The 24,067-nt window shown below is 42.7% G+C and overlaps 1 protein-coding gene across 1 annotated transcript in view; it reads right to left on the minus strand.

The window, feature by feature from the left end:
* Positions 1 to 24,067, minus strand: part of arfgef2 (ADP-ribosylation factor guanine nucleotide-exchange factor 2 (brefeldin A-inhibited)) — a 72,659-nt gene that overhangs the window by 27,854 nt on the left and 20,738 nt on the right. The window contains exons 10-22 of the mRNA XM_083895313.1: positions 22,461 to 22,695; positions 22,267 to 22,366; positions 22,020 to 22,159; positions 21,173 to 21,281; positions 20,901 to 21,090; positions 20,678 to 20,789; positions 20,070 to 20,275; positions 14,601 to 14,685; positions 14,152 to 14,323; positions 13,134 to 13,285; positions 12,926 to 13,054; positions 1,308 to 1,466; positions 692 to 839 (exon numbers count right to left, since the gene is read on the minus strand). Coding sequence (XP_083751439.1) covers positions 692 to 839; positions 1,308 to 1,466; positions 12,926 to 13,054; positions 13,134 to 13,285; positions 14,152 to 14,323; positions 14,601 to 14,685; positions 20,070 to 20,275; positions 20,678 to 20,789; positions 20,901 to 21,090; positions 21,173 to 21,281; positions 22,020 to 22,159; positions 22,267 to 22,366; positions 22,461 to 22,695 — 1,937 coding nt within the window. The remainder of the gene's footprint in view (positions 1 to 691; positions 840 to 1,307; positions 1,467 to 12,925; positions 13,055 to 13,133; positions 13,286 to 14,151; positions 14,324 to 14,600; positions 14,686 to 20,069; positions 20,276 to 20,677; positions 20,790 to 20,900; positions 21,091 to 21,172; positions 21,282 to 22,019; positions 22,160 to 22,266; positions 22,367 to 22,460; positions 22,696 to 24,067) is intronic.

Consider the following 24,067-nt stretch of genomic DNA (forward strand, 5'->3'; position numbering starts at 1 on the left):
ACACACACACTGTTATTCTTGTTAGGACTCTGCAGTGGCATCTAATTAATTTGGACTTCCCAAACAAAGCCAAATCCATAAACTTAACCATTAACATTTAAAGGCCAACAATTACCTTAACTATAACTAGAATTCAAATCTTAGTCTGAACCCTAAACTTAAACTAGTTCCTCAAAAATTAGGTTCTGCTTCATTAGGAACAGGTTTTGGTCTCCATGAGGTCGACTGGCCCTGACAAGGTCAGAGTGCAACAATGGAACAATGATGTTGCTTTTCCGCAAAAAAGTATAATTTCTTAATAGAAACTCAAGAATCAGTCAGCGCTAATTATTTTCAGAAGCATTGAGTACTTGTTTGCAAAGAAACTAGAAAATATTCACACTTAACTTGACAAAAAATCCAAGAACTTGTTTTAATTATAAAAAAAACTAACAAAAAAAACACTAAAACTTTTGAATATATCAATTATTCAGTGGCAATGTTCTTTACATTCTTCTTTTAAACACTTCCTGATATATGGGGCAGAAATAAAGTTATGTTCTCGTCATGGCTCCATACGACGTTGCTTTGCATCTAATTTCAAGAGTATGTAAGTGACAGAGTTTGCTGCATCTGATGTGTGTTTGTACAAACTCAACATGCAGAAAAATTAAGAATAAGATTAAGAAATGTTGCTCAGAGCATATCCTACCTAGTCCCAGGGGCATGAACTCCTCTGTGCCAGAGGGTAAGCCCTTTATCCCCGCCTCCTTGTCCCGGACCACTCCTGAGATGTAACGCGTCTTCACCCCGGTACCAATCAACTGAGCCAGTTCCAGCTGACTGATACACCTCAGAATCTGCAACACAGAGAAAAGGCATCATATTCCAGAAAACTCGTCTACACGAATAATGCAGATTACGGTGCACAGCAGCTGTTTATATGTGTTAAAACTAACCTGAATATGAATCAACACACAGATGTTAACATAGACGTTACCAGCTTCATATAGTACATGTAAACATATGATGCAAATATAAATTAAGAGGCTTATAATAAATAAAATGTACATGGAATTCATTTTAGAATTCCATGTACAGAAAGCCATCCGTCTTCTGTGTTTTACAAATACTCAGCGTTTAATAATGATATTTCTAGATGTATGAAGTAACTGGATAGCCATATCCCATTTTAATTTAATATGTAATGTATTAATGAGCAAACAGCAAGTGCAGCTTTCGTGAAATCCTACTTTCTTCTCACAGTCGCCCATTTTAATTTACAAAAGGAAATGAAACTGAGAGTTAATAAAAAATGTAATATTCACCTCATGCCAGGAGTTTCCCAGGTAGTTTCCATCCGTGTGAGCCACAGTGATCAGGGTCTTGATGGTGTCAATGTTCTTCTGCTTCATCTCAGTGATGCTGGAACTAGCCGTCAGCAGGGTGAATCTGGCCAAGGCCTGGACATACGCATCCCGCTCCAGCTACAGACAGACACCCAGACAGATGGTGGACCAGTTAGTACATCATCACTTCTAATTGATATGAACACCCGTCAATTTAAAAAAAGTAAAATAAACTAGTGACTAGTAAGAAGAACTGTCTGCCGTGCTGCTGTGCTTCGTTCGTGCCGTCAGTACACAGACTCAGTCATGATTCGCAAACGAACTGAGAGCTAGTGAACTGTCGCTGTGGACGTGAATCTCGCGAAAGAACTGACAAACAGAGAGCTGGAGAACTGTGGCTGAGGAACGAAATGACACGGTGAACAAATCTTTTGAACAAATTATTTTAATGAACTGATTCAGGTGATTCAGTATACTCAAATGAACTGCCGATCCCATCACTACTCTCACCCCCAGAAGACAGAGTGTGTTGTGATTGGCCAGCCAGCGTAGAGCCTTCCCGACTGTCTTGTGATTGGCCAATACCCGGAAGTGACATATTCAGCACACCCGCTCTCAGAAGCGCAGCTCCCCCCTCTGGAAAGGTGGATGCACCGCTACTCATTATCACAACATTGTTTTAACAGTGTTTAAAAATAGATTCGTCACGACTCACCGCCGCAGTCCCATTTATGACTTTGACCTGGAGTCAGACCCAGAGTCAGAAGACACTGTCGCTCATGAAACACCTCCACAATGGACGTTATTCTTCTTCTTCTGCGGTTCAATGTACGCAACCGGATGTGCCCGGACTAGTGCCCGGAGCAGGACGATCTGCTGTTCAGGAGAACTGCTGTTTACGTAACCGGACCGGGTTTTTTCAGAGATCTCTCTGAGCCTGAGATTACAATAAAACACAGTGTTCTCAGCAGAGGCTGAACTGTTTGTTTCGAAACGTCAGGGCTTTGTAAACAAGGTAATGACGCAGATACACACTTAAAAAACAGCGTTAATTGGAACTACCGGTCTATGTTCGCTTTAATAAGTCAAACTCAAGAAGGTGGTGAATATCACGTTTTCCTGTGGAGTAACAAACTCAGAAGAGCTATTTTTCATTGCTTTACACTCATGTTAAAGTAGGGCTGGGCAATATGGCCAAAAAATAAAATCCCCAATTTTTTTTTTATACCAGATCCGATTTTTGATTTTAATCTGTTTTTTTTTTGTTTTTTTTTACTAAATACAAAATAATTATTATATTATTATAATAATGCATTTTACACATACACGGATCTATGACGTGATGCAATTATTTTTGTGTTTCTATGGTTTAGTTAAATTTAAAAATGTTCAAATTTGAAAATAAAAAAATAAACTAAAATATCACAAATTACTTAGATGCATATAAATACATTCTCTTTTTGAGGACCTAGTCTAAAATTTCTGGATTTTATCAATTTTGAGAGAATATTCAGAGGGTAATGGTAAAAATGTCAACACGGTGTGAAAAAAGGGTGAAAATCTCAATAAAACACATTATTGTCTAGTTTGGCATATTCCTACATTTGTGTTGTTTAACAATGAATAGAATATATGGAACATCATTGTTCTGAATATTATAATGAATTTGGGGAATTTTATTTGTCAATTCAACTTTCTAAATTGTCAAGGATACCTCATCGAGTACAGAGATAAACACATTTTTAAACTCTATAAATCTGCCAACACTTAACAACGAACAGATCAGCACCATAGAATCTCCCATCTCAATGGTAGACCTTTATGATGCCCTTCACCACATGCCAAACAGGAAAGCCCCAGGACCAGACGGATTCCCAGTGGAATTCTACAAAACGTTTTGGCCCATACTGGCACCCATATTTCATAAAATGGTAATGGAAATTAAAGAAAGTGGCACTCTCCCCCCCACACATAAACACAGCACATATCTGTCTCCACCTTAAACCAGATAAAGACCCCTCACTCCCATCCAGCTACCGGCCAATCTCACTCATAAATGCAGAACTTAAAATCATCTTCAAAGCCTTAGCGAGGAGACTGGAAAAAATCACCCCCTTCATAATTCACCCAGACCAGACAGGATTTATTAAGGGCAGACACTCAACAAATAATACGTGCAGGCTAATTAATATAGTAGACTATTGCACAATCAATAAACTTGAATCAGCAATTATGTCACTAGATGCAGAAAAAGCATTTGATAGAGTAAACTGGAAATTCCTCCTTGCGACAATGGATAAATTTGGATTCAAACAAAACTTTGTCTCCTGGATCAAAATTCTTTATAATTCACCCAGTGCCTCGGTCAGGACAAACGCTCAAACATCTCCAAGCTTCAAGCTCCAGAGGGGCACCAGACAAGGTTGTCCACTCTCTCCTTCACCGTTTGCCATATTTATAGAACCGCTTGCAGCCGCAATTCGAGAAAAAGGAAATATCAAAGTTATTCAAACAGAAAATCTGCACCACAAGATAAGCCTATATGCAGATGATGTATTACTCTTCCTTCAAAACTCACAAAACACTCTCTCTGGTACTATCTCACTCATCAATAAATTCTCAGCAGTTTCAGATTACTCAATTAATTGGACAAAATCAACTATTCCACCGATCAACTCAGACTTCAAAACATCTTTACCGACTCCCTTGAAATCAGGCAAATTTAAATACCTGGGAATTAGTTTATCCTCTAGACATGACTCAACTAAATTATACACCTCTACTTAAAACAATTGAAAATGACCTCCAACGATGGACCTCTCTACCCATATCACTTATGGGTAGAGTCGCCACTATAAAAATGATGATCTTACCAAAAATTAATTACCTCTTCTCTATGATCCCCACCAAACCCTCACCAACCTGGTTTAAATCATTAGATTCAGCTACCACAAAATTCCTGTGGAAAAATAAACCAGCACGCATCAGTCTAAAAACCCTTCAAAAAGTAAAAACCTGTGGAGGATTAGAACTTCCAAACTTTCATAATTACTTCCTGGCTAATAAACTACAGTATGTCCAGAAATGGATAAAACCTGACCCACTGGACAATCAATGGTTAGACATAGAAAAAACATTCTGCAAAGATATCAGAATCTGTGATCTACCTTTCATCAGTACAACCATTAAACAGCACCAATGTTTTAAAAGCATAACTATAAGTACCTCCCTCTCAGCCTGGTGGGAATTTATTAAAATCACTAGGTCCTCACATATACCCTGTAAACTTACCCCAATCTGGAACAATCCTGACATCCTGCGAAATAAAGTAATGTTAAACTTCTCAACATGGCACGAAAAAGGAATAAGGTGGAACAATAATAATGTTATAATAATAATAATAATAATGGAACAAATACTCGAACATAATACATTCATCCCATTCCAGAACCTGATGAAGCAATATGACCTCCACAGTAGTAAGTTTCTCGAATACCTGCAAACGAACAAGGTTTAGAACTAGTAAATGGGAACTGGAACTACCTCCAATAATAAATAAATTTCTAAACCTCACATCTCCCAGAAGATTATCAAAAACATATGCTCTACTGACAGAGAATGACACAATAATCTCCTAAAAAATGGGAAACAGACCTAGGCATCAGCCCAGACGAAACCTTTTGGAGACAAACATCAGCTAACATGTTCAAAATGATTAAAACCCCAGACTTACAACTCATACAATACAAAGTTCTACACAGAATACACTACACAGGACAAAGAATGTTCAGCAATTACATGCATGCTATATGGCTGTGCACACCTGTACATATTTTCTGGTATAAGATATGTGAGGACCTATCAGCATGCCTAGATCACACTATACCACCTACTCCTGCACTGTGTATACTGGGAGATTTAAGTCAAATAAATATAGAAACAGGGAAAAAACGCTTGCTAATTACTAGCCTAAGCATCGCCAAGAAAACAATCCTCATAAACTGGAAAAACAAACAAAAAATAAGTATAAGCCAATATAGAAATCTTCTGCTTGACCACATCTCTATGGAGAGAATGTCTGCCTCAATTAAAAAACAGTCGGCCGACTTCAATTCTACCTGGGCACCTTTAATTAACTATATTACTTAGGGCAGTGGGGGGCTGGCGTCCCTGCTGGCCGGCCTCCTGGGGTGAGGGCCGGGGGTCCGGGGTGCTGGGGCTGTTTGGTGGCTTCTGGTGTCTGGTGGTCCCGCTTTCCGGCCATCTCTCGGTGGCTGTGGGCCTGCCCCGTGGGGACTGGGAGGGGGGGGGTGGCTGGGCGGCTGCCGCCCTATTGCGGGGGGCACTGGGGGGGGCCCTGGGCCTCCGTATGCTGGGGCCCGCTGGGCCCCTGGGGGTGGGCTTGGCCCCTGCCGGTGGCGGGGGGGCCCCGCTGGAGTCGCTCCCCAGTGAGGTGGGGGGGGTGCTCGCTGCGGTGCCCCGGCGGTGCCCTGGGGTGGACCGGCGCGTCTCTTTTCCCCTGGGCAGGTAAGGCGGTAGAGGCGGGTGGGCTTCCTGGCATGGGGGACTGGGGGGGGGGGGCGGGGCCTGGCCCGGCCTGGGCTGTCTCCCAGCGGTGGGTGGGGCGGGGGGCTGGACTGTCGTGGCGGATGCCATGCTGATCTGGCTACGGGTCGTACTGGCGTGCGGGGTGCGGCACTCACTGGTGGCTTCCCCCTCCGGGGGAGCGGGAGCGGACCTGACCCTGCCGCGCTGGTGGTGCCCGTGGAGAGCTGCAGCGTCGCCCCGGTCTGAGCGGGCTGACCTCTGCTGGGCTGGGGGGCTGGGTGGGCGGGGATACATGGCTCTGCTAGTCAGGAAGCTAGCAACTGGCCTGGGTGGTCAACCTTGCCTGCCATCCATGCTCCCCCACCGGATCTGGTATATCACTCTCACACACACACAACTAGGGCATGGGGAGAGATACGGGAAGACCATTGGGGGGGTTGGGGGCGGGCCCACCAAGTAGTGGGTCTATCCCCCATCTTCCCCTCCGGGGGTCTCCGCTCTTCCCCAATATTTTATGGCATATTAGACACTAGGGCTTGGGGGTGGGGTGGGGCATATCGACAACCCCGCTGTCAGCAAGCAGCGGGGTGTTGTCGCCTCATCCTCCCCCCACATTTTTAATGCATACTAGATACCAACATCCCCCATACACACATCCCACAGCACACATACATACACACCACACCAGGTCCTGGTTGGGGGGGGTGGGGGATGGGTGTGGGTCGGCTGTCGGTCTGTCGGGGGGAGCCCCGGGGGACCTGGCCGTGGCTTGCAATGACTCCTGGGAAGGGTGATGGTGGGCGGCGGGCTGGTCGCCCGGCGGGGGCTGACTTTGGGCGCCCTGCCCTGGGTGGACGGTGGGTCCCTATGCCGGGTGGCATAGGGGTGGCAGATCTTTCGGCCTCTGACCCATACCTGTGCGGGGGGGCTTGCCCGGGCGGATCCGGGACCCTACTGTCTCCTGTTCCTTGGGGACCCCGGCCGGGATCCCTACGTGAGCCTCCGCCTGCTCCCCTCTGGGGGGAAGTCGTGTGGTTGGCTCCGGGGTAGGCGTCGGGGATAGCTGTGGCGGGCTCCGGCCCGCCTCCTGGGGTGCGGTCTGGGGGAGGCTCTGCTGTCCCTGGTGGTGGGCTGGGCTGCCCTGGGGGCCTGGGTGTGCCCCGGGTGTGGGGACCTGGGGCCTCAGTGCCTGCCTCGGCGTGTGGGGGCTAGTCTGTGCCCGTGGTGCTATCGCCTCCTTACCCCTCGGGGCGGGCTCTGAGCGGGGGGGGGGCTCCGGCTCTGCGGCTCCCTGCCCTGGTCTTGTGCGGGGTGGACTTGCAGCTGGCCCTGGGTCGGGCGGCTGCGGGTCTCTCCTGGCCCAGGGGGCCGGTGGACGCTCCATGTGCCTGGGTAACTGCCGATCTTCTTCCGGGGGGCAGGTGGGCGGCGACGCGGTTTTCGCCACGGATTCCCGACCACACCAAGTGACAACCTCCGCACAAACATATACATGGATGCGTGAATGCACAGACATACAGATACACACACAGACAAACTCTGGTTCATGATAGAACCAATATAAACTGATACAGCCGTTATAAACAAGATCACCTTTTCTATATGTGGTTGTAAACAAATTCTAATGGTACTGTACTTATACAAATGCATATCAGTGTTATTAATGTTGTAATGTTATCATTATTTCCTTAGTGTGTTATGCTACTAATTTCTATCTAGTGAAATCTCTCCCTCTCTCCCTCCCTCCCCCTCTCTCCCCCTGATCAGCCTAACTGCTGCATGCCAAGGTTAGTAGCTCTCTCTGAAATCTTGATAATTTGACATTTATAGGGTATGGTCAGGTGTGCTCAGAGTTACATGTCAAATGGTATGACCCTAGGAAATAATTTATGATTCATAATAACTGTAAAAATATGTATTTAAAAAAATGTTTAAAATCTTCACATCAAGACCAGGTGCTTACATAGGTGTCCATCATAATGCCTGTTAAGTTTGAATTCGAGTTGAAAAGTCAAATGGTGTAACCAGTTACACCTGTTGACTGTTATTACATTCCTTTCAGTTAGAGGCTGATTTTGTCAAATATCAGAAGTTTTTGATGATGATTAAAGATGTAATGTGACCTAACTAACTATGTGGAACAATTTTTAAGTGTTAGTGTTATATTTCTTAGAAAAAATGGCAATTTATCCACTTTATTATCAAAGCTATGGAAGGTTAGGATAAAGTAATTATTTTGCATGGCTTTAATATTTTTGAAATGTTTAGCTTTAAATACATAATACATATTCACTTTCAACTTTACACGCGCACGCACGCACATACTGATACAGAGAGACAGAAACACACACTTTTCAAGTGAAATACTGACTGAATATCAGAGTAATGTAGTTATTTAGACTAATTGCTTTTGACTACAAAACAAACAAGAGGAATGCTCCTGGTTTTGCTGTAGCACTAACTACATCAGCCTTTGAAGATGAGTGGCTTACGTCACCCACTGTTTTATTTTTCTATTTTACTATTGAAGTTATCAAAGGAGAAAAAGAGGGAAAGAACCTTTGAACTCATGTCATTCAAAACTCATGACAGACGACTGAAAACAATTCCAAGCACACACAGCATGAACATGCAGGTGTTCTGTCACGACTCAAACTGACACAGACTGGACAGGAATAAGACAGAACAAAACATTTCAAACCACGCACACACAGCCATAAACACCCAATTCTACAACTTTGTCATGTTAAACACAAATTCATTGCAGTCAGATGTTCGAAGTTCACATGATTTTTGGATGTTTGTTTCTTAAATTAATTCATAAAAGAACAGAAGTTCCCATAGTTTTTGGATGTTGTTTTTAAAATGATTTATGATGTAAGCTTTTAAAACTATTTATTAAAACATTTTTGAATCGCTCATCACGCACGAGAGCGCACACACGCATACAGAGTCATGTCCTCCATGACTGGAGCACAGACTCTGGACTTAAATACAGACCACACCAGACCAACCAAACTCTATTAAATATTGAGATTTTAGACATTTCCCTGGTAGTTGTCGGAAATTAACCCACATTCTTAGGATTGGTAAGCTTCTTCCCTGACCCTCTTTTTGTAGTCCCTGCTCAAAAATGACATGCCCAAACTAAACTCGTTCGCACTGCACGCACACACACACGCTTGGACGCGCACAGCCACTCGAGAGAACGAGCCGGTGACGTGCGCATCAGAGAGAGCGCAGGGAGCCTGGACGAATAAAACCATTTCAAAATACTTGTAATCGTTTGTGCTTAGTTTGTGCAGCAAAAAATTTCGTTTGTGCTTTTTTAGTTTTTGAGATATTAACATGTTTATATCCAGCCTCCCATATCGTCCAAATGAGCTGAAAATGGTCTCGTTTGTTTGTGCTTCGTTTGTGCTGGTTTCGTTTGTGCTGCTTTAGTTTATGAAATATTAATATATCTATATTGTCACGCAGCCCCCCATATCGTCCAAATCAGCTGAAAATTGTCTCATTTGTTCGTGCTTCGTTTGTGCTGCTTTACTTTACAGTACTGGGGTTAATATTAACCGTTTTCCGGGGTTTTAATTTTTTGGACCTCCAGGCTCCGCACCGGGACTTCCCCGGAGGTCCAACCGGCCCAGGGGGCCCCTGTTCCGGCCACAGCCACCGCCACACACCGCCCCCAAATCCAGTCAACGTCACACCTGTTTGTGCTTCGTTTTTGTGCCGTCTTTTGGACCCTGGGGTCTTCCGTCAGGTGTGACGTTGACCGAACGTCACCTACCATCAAAGACCAAACTTGTGTGACAAAGTGTTGACTTCCAGGGTTTAGGAGCGGTGTGTGGCAGTGTCTGTGGCCAATCTGGGGGCCCCCCTGGGGCGGGTAAGCGTCTGTGAAAGCCTGGGTGTGGAGCTCCAGGAGTTAGTGAAAAAATGTCAAAGTGTTGACTTCCAGGATTTGGGGGCGGTGTGTGGCGGTGGCTGTGGCCGGGACAGGGGCCCCCTGGGCCGGGTGGACCTCCGGGGAAGTCCCGGTGCGGAGCCTGGAGGTCCAAAAAATTAAAACGCCCGAAAACGGTTAATATTAACCCCAGTACTGTAAAGTAAAGCAGCACAAACGAAGCACGAACAAATGAGACCATTTTCAGCTGATTTGGACGATATGGGGGGCTGCGTGACAATATAGATATATTAATATTTCATAAACTAAAGCAGCACAAACAAAACTTTTTGCAGCACAAACCAGCAAAAACGAAGCACAAACAAATGAGACCATTTTCAGCTCAATTGGACGATATGGGGGGCTGGATATTAACATGTTAATATCTCAAAAAATAAAAAAGCACAAACGAAAATTTTTGCAGCACAAACCTGCACAAACTAAGCACAAACGATTACAAGTATTTTGAAATGGTTTTATTGGGGGTGGGGGGCCAACTTCACGGAGCTGCCTGGACAGCAGGATCACCTTTTCGTGCACAGCTTCTTTAACTAGGGATGGGACTTTTTTGTCGACAAATCGATCGTCAATCGACACGTATGCACCTCAACAAAAAAATTACGAGTAAAAAAAGTCGAAGTGTCCCAAACACGTAAAGTTCACAACCACGGAGGTTAAAGAAGCTGTGCACGAAAAGGTGATCCTGCTGTCCAGGCTCCCTGCGCGCTCTGACATGATGGCGCGCGGCTGCGTGCGTCACCGGCTCGTTCTCTCAGTGGCTGTGCGCGCGTCCAAGCGTGTGTGTGCGTGCTGTGCGAACGAGGTTGCGCTTAAGTTTAGGACGGGGGTGGGGGACATAACACAAGCGCTACACAAATGAAGATCGCATCTCACCCAGTCAGGATCACTGTACTTCACTCTGGTGGACACCTAACGAGCGCAGGTTCAAAAACCTGAGCCGTCTGCGAGTGGCGACACACGCGTTCCAGTGGAATCCGCTTTTTTACATTTTTTTTGCCCCTCATTTTTATTATCGCTGTCCTGATGGTCAATAATGGACATTACAGCCATGTTTTGAGCATAAAATGAAGTAGTACACTGTAGAATAGTTTACACCCCCGCATTGCTGCTTTTGATGCTGCTGTAAAAACCAAAAAAAAAAGTCGACAAAAAATTCGACAATCGACTCTTAAAATGTGTGAAATTCCCATCCCTATCTTTAACCTCCTTGGTCGTGAACTTTACGTGTTTGTGAAATTTTTTTGTCGAGGTGCACACGTGTCGATTGTCGATCGATTTGTCGACAAAAAAGTCCCATCCCTACTGTGCGTAATAACAACTCTGTGACTGCAGTGTCTTCAGTTATGCAGCGCCATAGCTCTGGCTTACCTTGGACAATTTGCATGATTGACAGCTCGTTTTAAACCTCTAAACCGGTTAAATCAGACCCCGGTCTCCAAATGCGTACGAATCACTTGATTAGCGAGTCAAAAGGACATGAATGCATATGACACATTTGTGCGGACATTTGGCCTTCTCTAATCAGAACGATCTAATGTTGCTCTGTAATGATCAATCAAACCGGGAATAGTCCCAAAGGCATTCTGGGAAGTGTAGTTCTTCATTAGAAGTGGTTTTGTTCTGGTGGAAATAACTTGTTTTGATAAACAGCAAAGGTAAGAAATTATTTCTGCTTGTATTTCTTGAAAGTCAGTTGTTGTTTTGCTCCTATTTTGGGCCTGGATCCGTGAATCTTGGTTGTAGAGTGATAAAAACGGTATGGCTGGAATCTGTGGATTCTCCACTGTCCAGTCGACACGTTTTTTTGATTACATAATTACACTGACGCTCCAGTGCCACTTTTCAATGTGTGCACTGTAGGGCTGTAATCAACCAAAGAAACACTTCGACTGTAGCTGGAGTTTAACAGAGTCTGACGGCTCTGATAGCGTTTTGCATTACGTTCATCTGCGCAATACGAGATGTCCCGAGATATCCGAAAATAATGTACTATGTCAACTAGTAATATCAGCACAATAAATGTTGAGGAATACAGAGCGAGACTGAGGAGCCTAAAACATTGAAATATGCTAATAATTCTGATATGTTCATACTCAAAACGGACGGAGCAACCTTAGCTTACCGTTTTTACATGATGTGCCATGTTTGTAGTAGAGCTGTGAAAAGCAAACTGCTTGCAAAGTTTGCATTCCACTTTTTACTTTTGAAAAATGCTGCCACACTGCTGATGTCTTTGACATGGATGAGACAGGAGGACTAACTGTAGCCTAACATGAAAAGCTCAAAATTCACGTCTAATTAATGGCAATGCTAAACTGTCTGTCTCTCATGAGCATATGAGCAACAACAACAACCAAATGGCTGGACTAAACCAAAATAGTGGAAACAAGGAGGGTGTTCTCTGAAGACAGGCTGTTACCTGTGAAACACTGGTGCTCTAAAACACCCCTATTAAAAAAAATAAATAAAAATAGTCCACCAATCACGATTTTGGTCGAGCCAGAGCGTGTCGACCAATTACTAGACCAGTCGACTTTACAGCCCTAGTGCACTGTAACGTTTTTTTTTCCGCTCCTGCTGGTTTGATCCATCGGTGTTTTAACTGTGTTTCGTGAACATAAGAATGTTTTTTTTATGAGCTTTTAGCCGAGTGTCTGACCTTCCTGTGGGTATGCAGCATGTCAGTGTTTATTGAAGTTAGACATGGTTTTATGACGCTTTTGTCGCTGGGTGTGACGCTCTTCTTCACAGAGCTTTTGACGCTCTTCTTCACAGTTGCCCCCGGTACCGGGGGCAACTGTGAAGAAGAGGTTAAGTCTTTTTAACTGATTTACAGTTCGACAGTGTTCGGCTTGATCCTTGTGACGCACGTCTCTTCCTGTGGCGGCACTCTCACTGTTTTCTGCTTATGCTGGCATGTTGATATCGTCAGAGAACTAGTAGGGGGAGCGGAACGTATCGGAGGGAATGGGAGCTGAGTGAGCTCAGTAAAAATGAAAAAATCTATTTGAAAAGTTTACTGTTTAATGTCTCTAAGAAAATGTGACGTGTTCAAACAACATTAAAAAAAACTTGACTAGACCTGCATGCAGAAGATGCAGGCGATCCTGATGGCACATCGAATGCCCTCCAGACACAGTGAGGCCACTTCTGGATCATCACAGTCCTGCAGTCCAACACTGAATGCTGCCAGTAAGGGGGTCCACGCCAACTACAACACAGAATCTTTTACCTTAATCCTGGTTCAGTTCTTCTCAGCTCCACATCTCAACTTACTAAATCCAACAGACCTTAAACATGGGCCTGACGTGTTCTAGGTGTGTCGCACTGAAGAACGGGGCCTGAGCGTGACTCACGGCCTCCATTAGCGCTTTAGCCGTCTTCGCCATCTGCTCCATCTCCACGTTGTACAGCAGGCGGCGCTGTTTCTCACTGGCCACACCTGGAGAAAAGAACATAAGTGTTTATCGTCAGTATTTAGGAGACTAGGAGGACAGTGACACTAATCAATATTAGCTCAGTGGTAGAGTCCTCATTCAACTGGAAGGCTGAGGGTTCAATTCTGAAAACTAAAGACATGAAAATGGCCGCTAAAACACACGTAAAAGCGTAAAAAATAAAAACGTAACCCAAAACTGGCTGTCATTACAGAATACGTAAGCTTATTTGCCATTTACCTATTTTTTAAATAGAAAAACAAGCTCCCTTAAATTTTCAGCTTCTCAAACTTGAGTATTTTCTTTTTTGAGCGTTTTCTTGCTCCATATAACAAAGAATAATTCCAAAAAATGTGGTTTGTGGACAAAACAAGACATTTCGTCTGGTTTGGAAAACAATAATCAACATTTTCAGACATTTTTGGACCGAAATAATTGAGAGATTTATCACTTATGAAAATAATCAATAGCTGCATCCTTAAATCATGTTCCTTAAAATGTAAAAATAACAGGATATAAAGTGAGAAAACAGACTTACAAAAGTCAAAGCTGAGCAGAATTACATCACAAAGTGGAGAATCTGCTGTGAGCAAATTAAGCGGTCTTCTTGTGAATGAAAAAAAAACTGCTTATCTAAACAAAGAATTATTGTATACAATTATCACGAAAAGAAGGAAGGAACGTGGTTTACTTTTTGTTGGTGGTGAAATAGTGAGTTAAACTCTGTGGTGGAATGTCAAAGATGATGCAACCACAGTATTGCGACAGCCATGTTTGTTGGTGCTCTCATTCTTTTAGCATCAAATGTGGTCTAAGTGTGATGTTTTAGTTGAGACAGTGATGGTGTTCATGACACGACAGAGGGACTCACTCTGTTTGGTGGACTTTGGGGTGATTGAAAACTCTTTGCTCTCCTTCATGGCGATCTTCTTGCCTGCGATCTCATCATATATGGAGGACAGATACTCTTCTGGCAGGTCTTTGCTGTCGTTAATGCCACGGTTCATCTTGATGTACTGCTCCTTTGTCATCTTGTTCTTCACCTACATGGAAAACAAGGTCAAAGGGTTTGTTTTCCTCCTGAGTGACAGTAACATGAACATCAATTTATCTGTTTAAACCTGAGTAAATGCATGGATATTTAGTCTATTCTAAAAGGTCGACTCTATATACAGGGTTCCCACAACTTGGTTGACATCAAATTCAAGGACTTTTCAGGACGAATTCCATCAAATTCAAGGCCTGAATGTGCTGACACAGCTTAAGATGGGAGGACATTCCTACATTTTGACAGGAAATAAAATAATCCACAGTTCTCACCTGAGGACTGTGCAGGTCTGTGGTGAGCATAATGATGGAGTATGCCAGCACGTAGGCAGTGTCTGCGCTGGCGAACAGAGTCTGCCTGCAAAAGAAGTTGTGTATCAGTGCAACAGAAAGCATCTGCACTGCTCAGCTGGTTTAATGTCATAAGGAAAATACATATTATCAGTTAAAAGATGGAACGTTAGGGGGGCGCGATTGAGCATGAATAGTGAGTAGACGTGTCTTCCGAAGCTCCCGCAGAAACCTGTTAAATTTCTACATTTTGGACCTTGTAACCGTCCAACCTTCGTTGGAAACACAAATTAAGTGACTTTGTTACCTCGCGAGTGGACGAATGCCTCCCAAATTGCCCAAACAACAGAGTGGGAGAGGCAAATCGGACTCCCCGGCTAGCGTTAGCAACGAAACAGGTGCGGATGCTAACAATATGGAGGCGCTGGCTAATGCAGTTACTGCTTTGTAAACTTCTATCAACTCATTTCGGGAGGAGAACCGGGGGTCTATTGCCTCTCTACATTGGATTCTGAGTGTTTATGACCAGCGAATTACTGACATAGAGGACGGTATGAAAGAGTTTGATAAGAGACTGAGCAGCGTGGAAACTTCCCAAACTTCACTGGCTAAAGAAAACGATGCCTTGAAGGAGAAGGTAGCCTACTTGGAAAACTACACCAGACGGCAGAATATACGTATTGTGGGGATACCAGAAAACGCGGAGGGCCCACGACCATCGGAGTTCATTACCAGGCTGCTCATTGATGTGCTTGGTGAAGACAGTTTTGAGAAGCTACCGTCGGTGGACAGAGCCCACAGAAGTTTGGCCCCTAAACCACCAGATGGCGACAATAGATCGTGGCCGTTCATTGTCAAGCTCCACCACTTTCAAACTAAAGAGTTGATCCTACGCCTCGCCAGGCAGAAGGGCCCGCTCTCTTACAACGGATCAAGATTTCACATCTTTCCTGATTACAGCCCGAATGTCAACAAACGACGCGCAGCCTTCTCCGAATCCAAAAAGAAGCTTCACGCCGCGAAGATCCAGTTCGGCCTCTACTACCCAGCCACCCTGCAGTTTACACACAACGGGAGACGCATGAAGTTCACCGACCCTGAGACGGCGCTAACTTATGTCAATAGAAATGTTACTGCTGATGACGGAAGTTCCGTTGTACCCGCTATGGAAGATGGTGACTGAGGTAATGTTGATGATCGGGTCAAAATACAAATAACTAATTAAAAGAGACGGTGATATCACTAGATATCACTAGATGTCAATATTACTGGCAGTATTTTTATTTATTTTTTTAGTATTATTATATTAGTACTGTTTATTTGTTGTATGTAGTATTTTTGATGTATTATTTGTTTTGTATACAATTCGTGCACCTACTTGGCCTTTTTATCATCTAAATGGGGTAGATACGGGCATTCTGGAGTTCAGTGGTTTTAATGGCACAGGGTAATTTTAACTTTGTCCCAGGTAAAGATGACATGAAAATTATAAGCTGGAATGTTAAGGGTTTGAACCAGACAATCAAAAGAGAAAAGGTTCTCTCTCATTTACAACATCTCGGGGTTGGTGTTGCCTTCCTACAAGAAACCCACCTTTTAAATCAAGACCAGTCAAAAATTCATAAAGAATGGGTTGGGCAAATGTTTCACTCGCAATTTAACTGTAAAGGTAGAGGAGTAGCATGTCTCATTCATAAAAAGATTCTCTTCATTGTATCAAACGCTATCTTGGACCCAAATGGCAGATATGTGATTGTTGTGGGAGAGTTGTTTCAACTTCGCTTAGTATTGGTTAATATCTACGGTCCGAACTTTGATGATGATCATTTTTTTTAAAAGGTGCTAAGCTCCATTCCTAATCTAGATAGTCATCACCTGATTATGTCTGGGGATTACAACCTGGTTTTAGATTCTACCTGGGATCGTTCTTTTCAGTCTGTACCGAGGCCATCTAAATCAGTACAAACAATCCAATCGTTCATAGACATGCATAAACTTATAGACCCATGGAGATTTAAGCACCCTACCAAGAGGGAGTATTCGTATTACTCTAATGTACATAAGTCCTTCTCCAGGATAGATTTTTTTTTGGTTGATCCCTATTTGTTGAATGTCGTTACAGATTGTTAATATAACCCAATAATTATTTCTGATCACGCCCCGGTGAGCATTAAAGTTACTCTTCCGAGTCAGAGGACAAAACGGACATGGCAGCTTGACGCACTCCTGCTGGCAGATTCAGACTTTGTAAAGTTTGTTACTGAACAAATTGATTTTTTTCTGCAGGTAAACAGGACTGATGATATCTCAGCTTCAACTCTCTGGGAAACACTTAAAGCATATCTCAGAGGGCAGATTATTTCCCGCTCTGCACATATTAGGAAAATTAAGTATAAAAATATTGAGGAACTATCTTTGGAAATTAAGACTCTGGACGGACTCATAGCTGGCTCCCCGACCCCTGATCTGATTAGGAGGAGAGTAGGCATACAAACTGAAATTGATCTCTTAACTACCACCCAAGCAGAGAGGCTCATCCTTAAATCTCGTAGTAGATTCTATGAAGAGGGAGATAAACCTTCCAAATTATTAGCCAGTCAACTCCGTCAAAAAGTAGCATCTCGTATTATTTAGCAAATTATGCTACCTGATGGTTCTCAACAGAGGATCATCAGACTATTAACAACTGCTTTAAAGAGTTCTATTCTAAATTATATTCTTCAAACTCAACATTGAATCACAACCAATTTGACTTTTTTTTTCCCAATCTGAACATTCCTACAATTGACTCTGACTCTAAAGGGCGATTGGAGCAAAAATTGACGCTGGAGGAAATTAACAATGCAATAATGTCCCTTCAGAGTTGGAAAGCCCCTGGCCCGGATGGGTTTCCAACTGATTTTTATAAAAAATTCAAAGATAAACTTGCCCCTCTTCTACTCTCAGTTTATGCAGAAGCAATGGAGAATAACACTCTTCCACCCACGCTCTGCCAGGCATCTATTACACTGTTGTTAAAAAAGAATAAGGACCCTTGTGATTGCTCATCGTACAGGCCAATTAGCTTGACGAACTGTGATGGTAAAGTGTTCTCAAAGGTCATTGCACTCCGGCTTGAGACAATTCTTCCTCATATCATCTCGGAGGACCAGACTGGGTTTGTTCAGGGTAGACAATCATATTTTAACCTGAGACGATTGTTTAATATCATCTATACTGATTCTAACACCCCGTCCCCAGAAGCAGTAATATCGCTTGATGCTGAGAAGGCATTTGATCGGGGCGAGTGGAATTATCTTTTACATACACTTAGCAGGTTTGGCTTTGGCCCTAACTTCATCCAACTTATCAAGCTCATTTACACTGATCCAACTGCCTCAGTTTATACCAATGGCATCTCATCGGAGTACTTTCCTCTTCACAGAGGGACGAAACAAGGAGATCCAGTGAGTCCGTTGCTTTTCGTTCTAGCTATAGAGCCACTTGCTATAGCTCTCAGATGCAATAATATTATACAAGGCATTTCACGTGGTGGCCTAACTCACACTGTCTCGCTTTATGCAGACGACTTGTCACCAACCCTATCACATCTACCCCTGAAATTCTTAGAGTTTTGCGGGAATTTGGGAACATATCTGGATATAAACTAAATTTTAATAAAAGTGAATACTTCCCCATTAGTAGTAATGCTAGAGAATATCCTAATCTGCCATTTTGGTTATGTGCCGAGTCGTTTTCATATCTAGGTGTAAAAGTCACCAAATCCTATTATAGTCTATTTAAGAGTAACCTCACTCCTCTGCTGGAACAGTGTAAACAAGATGTTAAAAGATGGTCTATTTTGCCTCTCTCTCTCATGGGGAGAACAAATTCTGTAAAGATGAACATTGTGCCAAAGTTTCTATACTTGTTTCAGGCATTGCCTGTTTTCATACCTAAATCTTTTAACATTTAATCAAATAATTTCCTCTTTTATATGAAACAATAAACCAGCTCGTATAAGAAAATAATTTATGGAAAGACCAAAAGGTGTAGGTGGGCTTTCGCTTCCAAATCTGTGTGTGTATTACTGGGCCGCAAATTTGAATGCCTCCTCTCTGTGGTTAAAACATTGGAAGGATAGGATCCCTGCATGGCTCCAGATTGAGAAGGTTACGAGCAGCCCACACTCACTCCCTGCTTTACTTTGTGCTCCTCTACCTTCACTAGTTAACAATATTAAAGATAATATAATTGTAAGTCAATCCTTAGGTATCGTAAACCAGTTTAAAAGATGTGTGGGTACTCAGATTATTTCTGTTCATTCGCCAATAATGCATAATCACCTATTTCATCTTTATTGGACAGTGGTTTCAAAATTTGGTATGATAAGGGCATTCATAGCATTGAGGACCTGTATATCAATAATGCGTTTGCTAGCTTTGAACAACTACCCAGAACATTTGGTTTGACCAGTAACCATTTTTTCCGATACTTGCAGGTTAGAGATATTACTCGTAAACATTTTGTTAATTTTCCTACTCTTCCCCCTTCTTCTTGTCTGGATTCCCTGTTAAGGGTCAATAAGCTGAATAAAAGCAGAATATAATTTATTTATTCCCATATTATGGATAGCTGCAACCACTCTATTGCTCATATTCGAGAACAGTGGGAAAATTACTTGGGGGTCCAATTGTCTGATGACGAATGGGACAAGGCTCTTAATAGGATCCACTATTCTTCTATATGTTCCAGACATGCTTTAAAACAGTTTAAAGTGCTTCACAGATTACACTTCTCAAAAGCTAAATTAGCTAGAATATTTCCGAATGTCGATTCAGTATGTGACAGATGTAAACAGACCCCGGCTACTTCCTATCATATGTTCTGGTCTTGCCCGAAACTGGTTCCTTTTTGGTCATCCTTTTTTGAAGTAATCTCTAATGCTTATGCTTACAACATCTCACCGTCTCTGTTCCCCCTCTACATTTGCAGAGGGTCATTGCCTTTTCCTCCTTGTTAGCTAGACGCTTAATTTTATTCAAATGGAAGGCTGTTACTCCTCCATCACATCACCACTGGATTAGGGACGTTATGCAGAACCTTAAAGATGGAAAAGATCAGATGTACCCTCAACGGTTCCATCAGCAGATTCCACGAAATCTGGGACCCTCTTATAACTCATGTGAACAATTTACCTGGTCTAGAACTGGAACTCTGAATGATTACACCTGCCCTTAAATAATCCTGTAACAAAAAAGTATTAGGTGCACTTTTTTTTATCTTTTTTGTTGTTCTGTTTTGTTTTTTCTCTTCTTGTCTTGTCCTGTCTGATTTTTGGTTTGGCTTGTTTGTTGTCGGGGTTGTTTTTCTGTGGTTATTTGTAAAACAAAGAATACGATTGTTTTGTATGATAATTGGAAAATTACAAATAAAGTGTTTAAAAAAAAAAGAAAAAAGATGGAACGTTACCCCTGGTTACACTCCAGGTATCGAGCAGCAAACTTCTCCATCAGCCTGTCGATCTTCTGGGCCTCACCGGGCAACCTGAAGCCTTCTAGGAACACTCGGAGAGCCGAGACAAAGTCCCGCCCGCAGAAGTCCAGCTGGTCCACGTAGCAGTACATCACTTCTTTGTTGAATTTGATGTTCTCACCTAGGAACTCTCCCACCTGGGTCTGTGGGTGTAGAAGAAAAAAATGGTGGATTACTCATTTGATCAACATTATAGTCCTGATTTGGAAAAAGTGTGCCCTACAAACAGTGCTGCCCAAAAGTACTGATGGAAAAAACTTGAGGCCTCTCCGTTTCTGTCTCAGCTGCTGCCGTTTCATTCATTTACTTATTTTACTTCCTGACTCGTCGATTAATCTGCATGCTTTCTCCCAAAGTCATATTGAATTCCTGGTTTTTGGAGTTGGTCAACACTGGCTCAAGAGGCTACATATCTACTACCACAAATTATAGTGATTAAAATAATAGTGTAATATATCTTCAGCCCTTAATTAACAGCAATTACCTTGTCAGTCTTAACAGTCATAATAATGTTTATTGCAGTTTAACCCTATGTAATCCCTCACAGTGTCCAGCCTGTCCTCCTGGTGTAGGAACTGGGCGATATCCTCAGCTGTGGAGCCAAGCATACCCTGCTCCTGCAGGTACTGTACGCCTCGCTTTGGTTTTTTGTTGAAGCTGCAGAAGGAACAGAGGAACAACTACCATTTAATTTTTCACTCAATGAGAACAGAAGAGCTGAGTGTAACTGCACTGTGATGTAAAATAGAGCCAAGTTGAGAAACTCACAGTTCAATGCCGTGCTCAATGATGTCCTTCTGCTGTTTGATGACCTCATACTGCTCTGGATGATCCGCCTGGGAAACGGAGACGCTGGAGGAGACGGTGGAGTCCAGCGAGCTGATGCTGTCACGGCGTCTAACGTGCTGCTCTGGGAGCTTCATCTCGGCTCCATCACTATCAGACGGATGTTCCTGACCTGAAAACATGTGACATGATGACTAAATGTCGACAAACATCTTAATATGAGCATTACAATTTATTGCACACTACGCACTCACCCAGATTAGCTTGAAGGTTTGGGTTGACATACATGTCTTTGCTCCACTCAACCATACACTTGAGGATGGAAACCAAACACTCCAAACCTTTTTTACGTAGACTCAGCTCCTGTGTGACAGAGAAAGTCACACAAACGTGTAAGTATCCTTTCACAAAAAGCAAGACTTCAGAAACTATGGCCAGAAAAGATCCTGTCTTGCAAATCAAAAATGTATCATTGTCAAAATTATACAGTCCCACCATGCAACACAGGGACCAAAACATTGACAGGTAGTGGCTCCGTTTACATTTAGTATATAGGTTGCAGCATATAAACCAGACAATATTCTATTATGGCATTTTGCATCTTTTTATTGCGATGTCTAAATGTTCTTCATAAAACTTGGGAACGTTTATCAACAGGTGCTAGAATAATGTCCACGTCTTCCATTTCCCATTCTTGTGAAAAGCACCAGGGGGCAGTACAGTAAGTTTTTCCTGCCAACATGGCGGCATCACGAGGGCTGGAGCTCTGTATCACAAATAGAGCTTGAACCGTGATAAATAAAGATTGTTTCTCATCCTAGTTCTCTGTGCTCTGTTTGGCCAAAATCTTTAAATAAAGATGTAGATATTTGTTTGCATTTTGTATTATTTAACTATTTTCTAACTATATGGCACATATAGTTACACACCGTTGTAAATTATAAAAATTATTTATAATTTATTTCAGAATCTGCAGAGGCTACCACCAATAAAACCAAAGCAGTAAGAATTGCTTATGACTGAAATATTTATGTGCTAAAAAGCTTCAGAAGAAGAAAGTGACATTGATAAGCAGGTATACTGGGACTGCCGAGTATGTACCTGCAGAGGAGTCATCCCGAGCTCCTGACCACTTCTGCCCTGAGCGATCTTCGACAGGTCGTTGACAAGACGCTCAAAGATGTTTGCAGCGTTCAAGTCACAGTCGTAGTTCACATAGATGTCAACCACACACTGGGCATCTAAGGTGAAAGGCATGCGTTACAAAACTGGACATCCTAAAAGTGATTGCTTATGTTTATTTTTGCCATTATTAAGTTGTTTTTAAGGAACACTTGTATCAGTAGACCTGCACAGATGCGTGTTAGAGTCTGGATGACCATCCACTTGTGCTCAAAGGAGCTGGTTGACGTCTCCAGGATCGTCAGAAAAATTTCCCGGAAAAACACCTGAGGAAAAGAGGACAAGGAAACAAATATTCACAATCTGCATATTTTCGAGACAAACAACAAAGAAGGAAACTGTACCGTCAGCATTCTGTACCTCAATCTGCATCTTTAAGTGGACTTTGAAGTGGGACAGCAGGGTGAGGAAGATGGCCAAGGACAGCTCGAACACTTCTGGCACAGAGGACACACCATTTTTGGAGAGTGCCACACACAAATACTGTTTGATGGCGTTGACGAACATCTCATGAGTGCGAAACACTGGCCCGGCGCCCTGCAGCACAGACAGCAGCAGCTGCAGGGAAACAATCTTGGAGCGCAGCTCATGCGACCTGTAAAGGAGACGAATACAGGCAATCGGTTACCCTGTGAAACATGCAAATATACAGCAAAGTGATTTACAAGGAAATCTAAATCAGGACCCAAGGATGGGTCATGGGAGAATTCTTGTAGGTCCCCCAACTAATTTGCACAATTTCTCCAACCACTGAATCAGGATTTATGTGTATATGTTTTTAATGACATGAAGCTTTAGTTAATGAAATCCACTGGAGATGAGTCATTCAAAACAACACAAGGTTAAACATGACTGTATGACTGTAAATTAGTCACTACACACAAATAGTTTGTCATCTTTAAAAAGCGGGTGTTCATGCAGAATCTTTGGGAAACACTGTTTCAAAAAATGTAAAGATATGTAAGACAGATATTTACATCTGGAAATTATACTCTCAAGGACACAGGAGGGTTTTTTCTCCTACCACCTGGTTTGATAAGTTTGTGTCACTCAGATTTTATGCTAGTCGTGTGTTCAGTGCCTACAATAATCTTTTTCTTGTAACCCTGCACCATATTTTCAGCAATATTCTGTATCTAATAAAGTCATATTCACACCTAATAGTCTCTGTTAGACTCGGTAGGATTGGGGACTCCGTTCAATTGGGGGTTGCAACATTCAGCCAGTGCGAGTTTGCTTTCACACTACACTTAAAACTATACTTACCTTTCTTGCATTTTTACTAGAGGGGGGCCGTTATCGGCTTTAACGTGCTGCGTTAATATTCTCAAAGTCGGGTCTATGAATACCAAAACCGCTTGCACAAAACTGATCAGCACTCAACATTTGTTTGTTGTTCATTTAAACCAGTGTGCGCAGAACGCGTGAAGCCGTGTTGTCGGCACGGGGTGGGCGGGGGACAGAGAGAGAGAGCGCGAGCGAGCAAGTGAGATCTGCGCTCTTGGTCATTAGTTAATTTACTTATTTTTGTGTAGGTAATATGTTGTGAAATATGTCTAAACTTAAATAAACTACATCTACAGGTAGTTATGCGTCGTTGTATTAGTTTGTCCTGTTAATGACGTCATGCTGTCATCGCCTGACAGTCTGGCTGATTGAAAGCCCCCAGATGCAGCGGATGCAACACACCCCAGATGCGCGATGCCAATACTATGAGAATATATTTGAATATCTGTGTTTTTTTAGAGGGAATATTCAAATATCAATTTTGACAGCCCTAGTAAGCATGTCTTAGAATATCAAGAATGCATGAAGTTAAGGTCAGCACCCTCCACATCAGCAGGTAACACGGGGAATTTTTATAAAAGATGTTTATTTGCACAGTAAAAGTCCTGTATTTTAACTGCAATTGTCTTTGCATTCTGATTCCTCACTTCATTAGAATCATGAGTAGCTCATACTTTTCT

The sequence above is a fragment of the Microchirus variegatus genome, assembly GCF_963457635.1.
Source record: "Microchirus variegatus genome assembly, chromosome: 9".
Classification (NCBI taxonomy): domain Eukaryota; kingdom Metazoa; phylum Chordata; class Actinopteri; order Pleuronectiformes; family Soleidae; genus Microchirus; species Microchirus variegatus.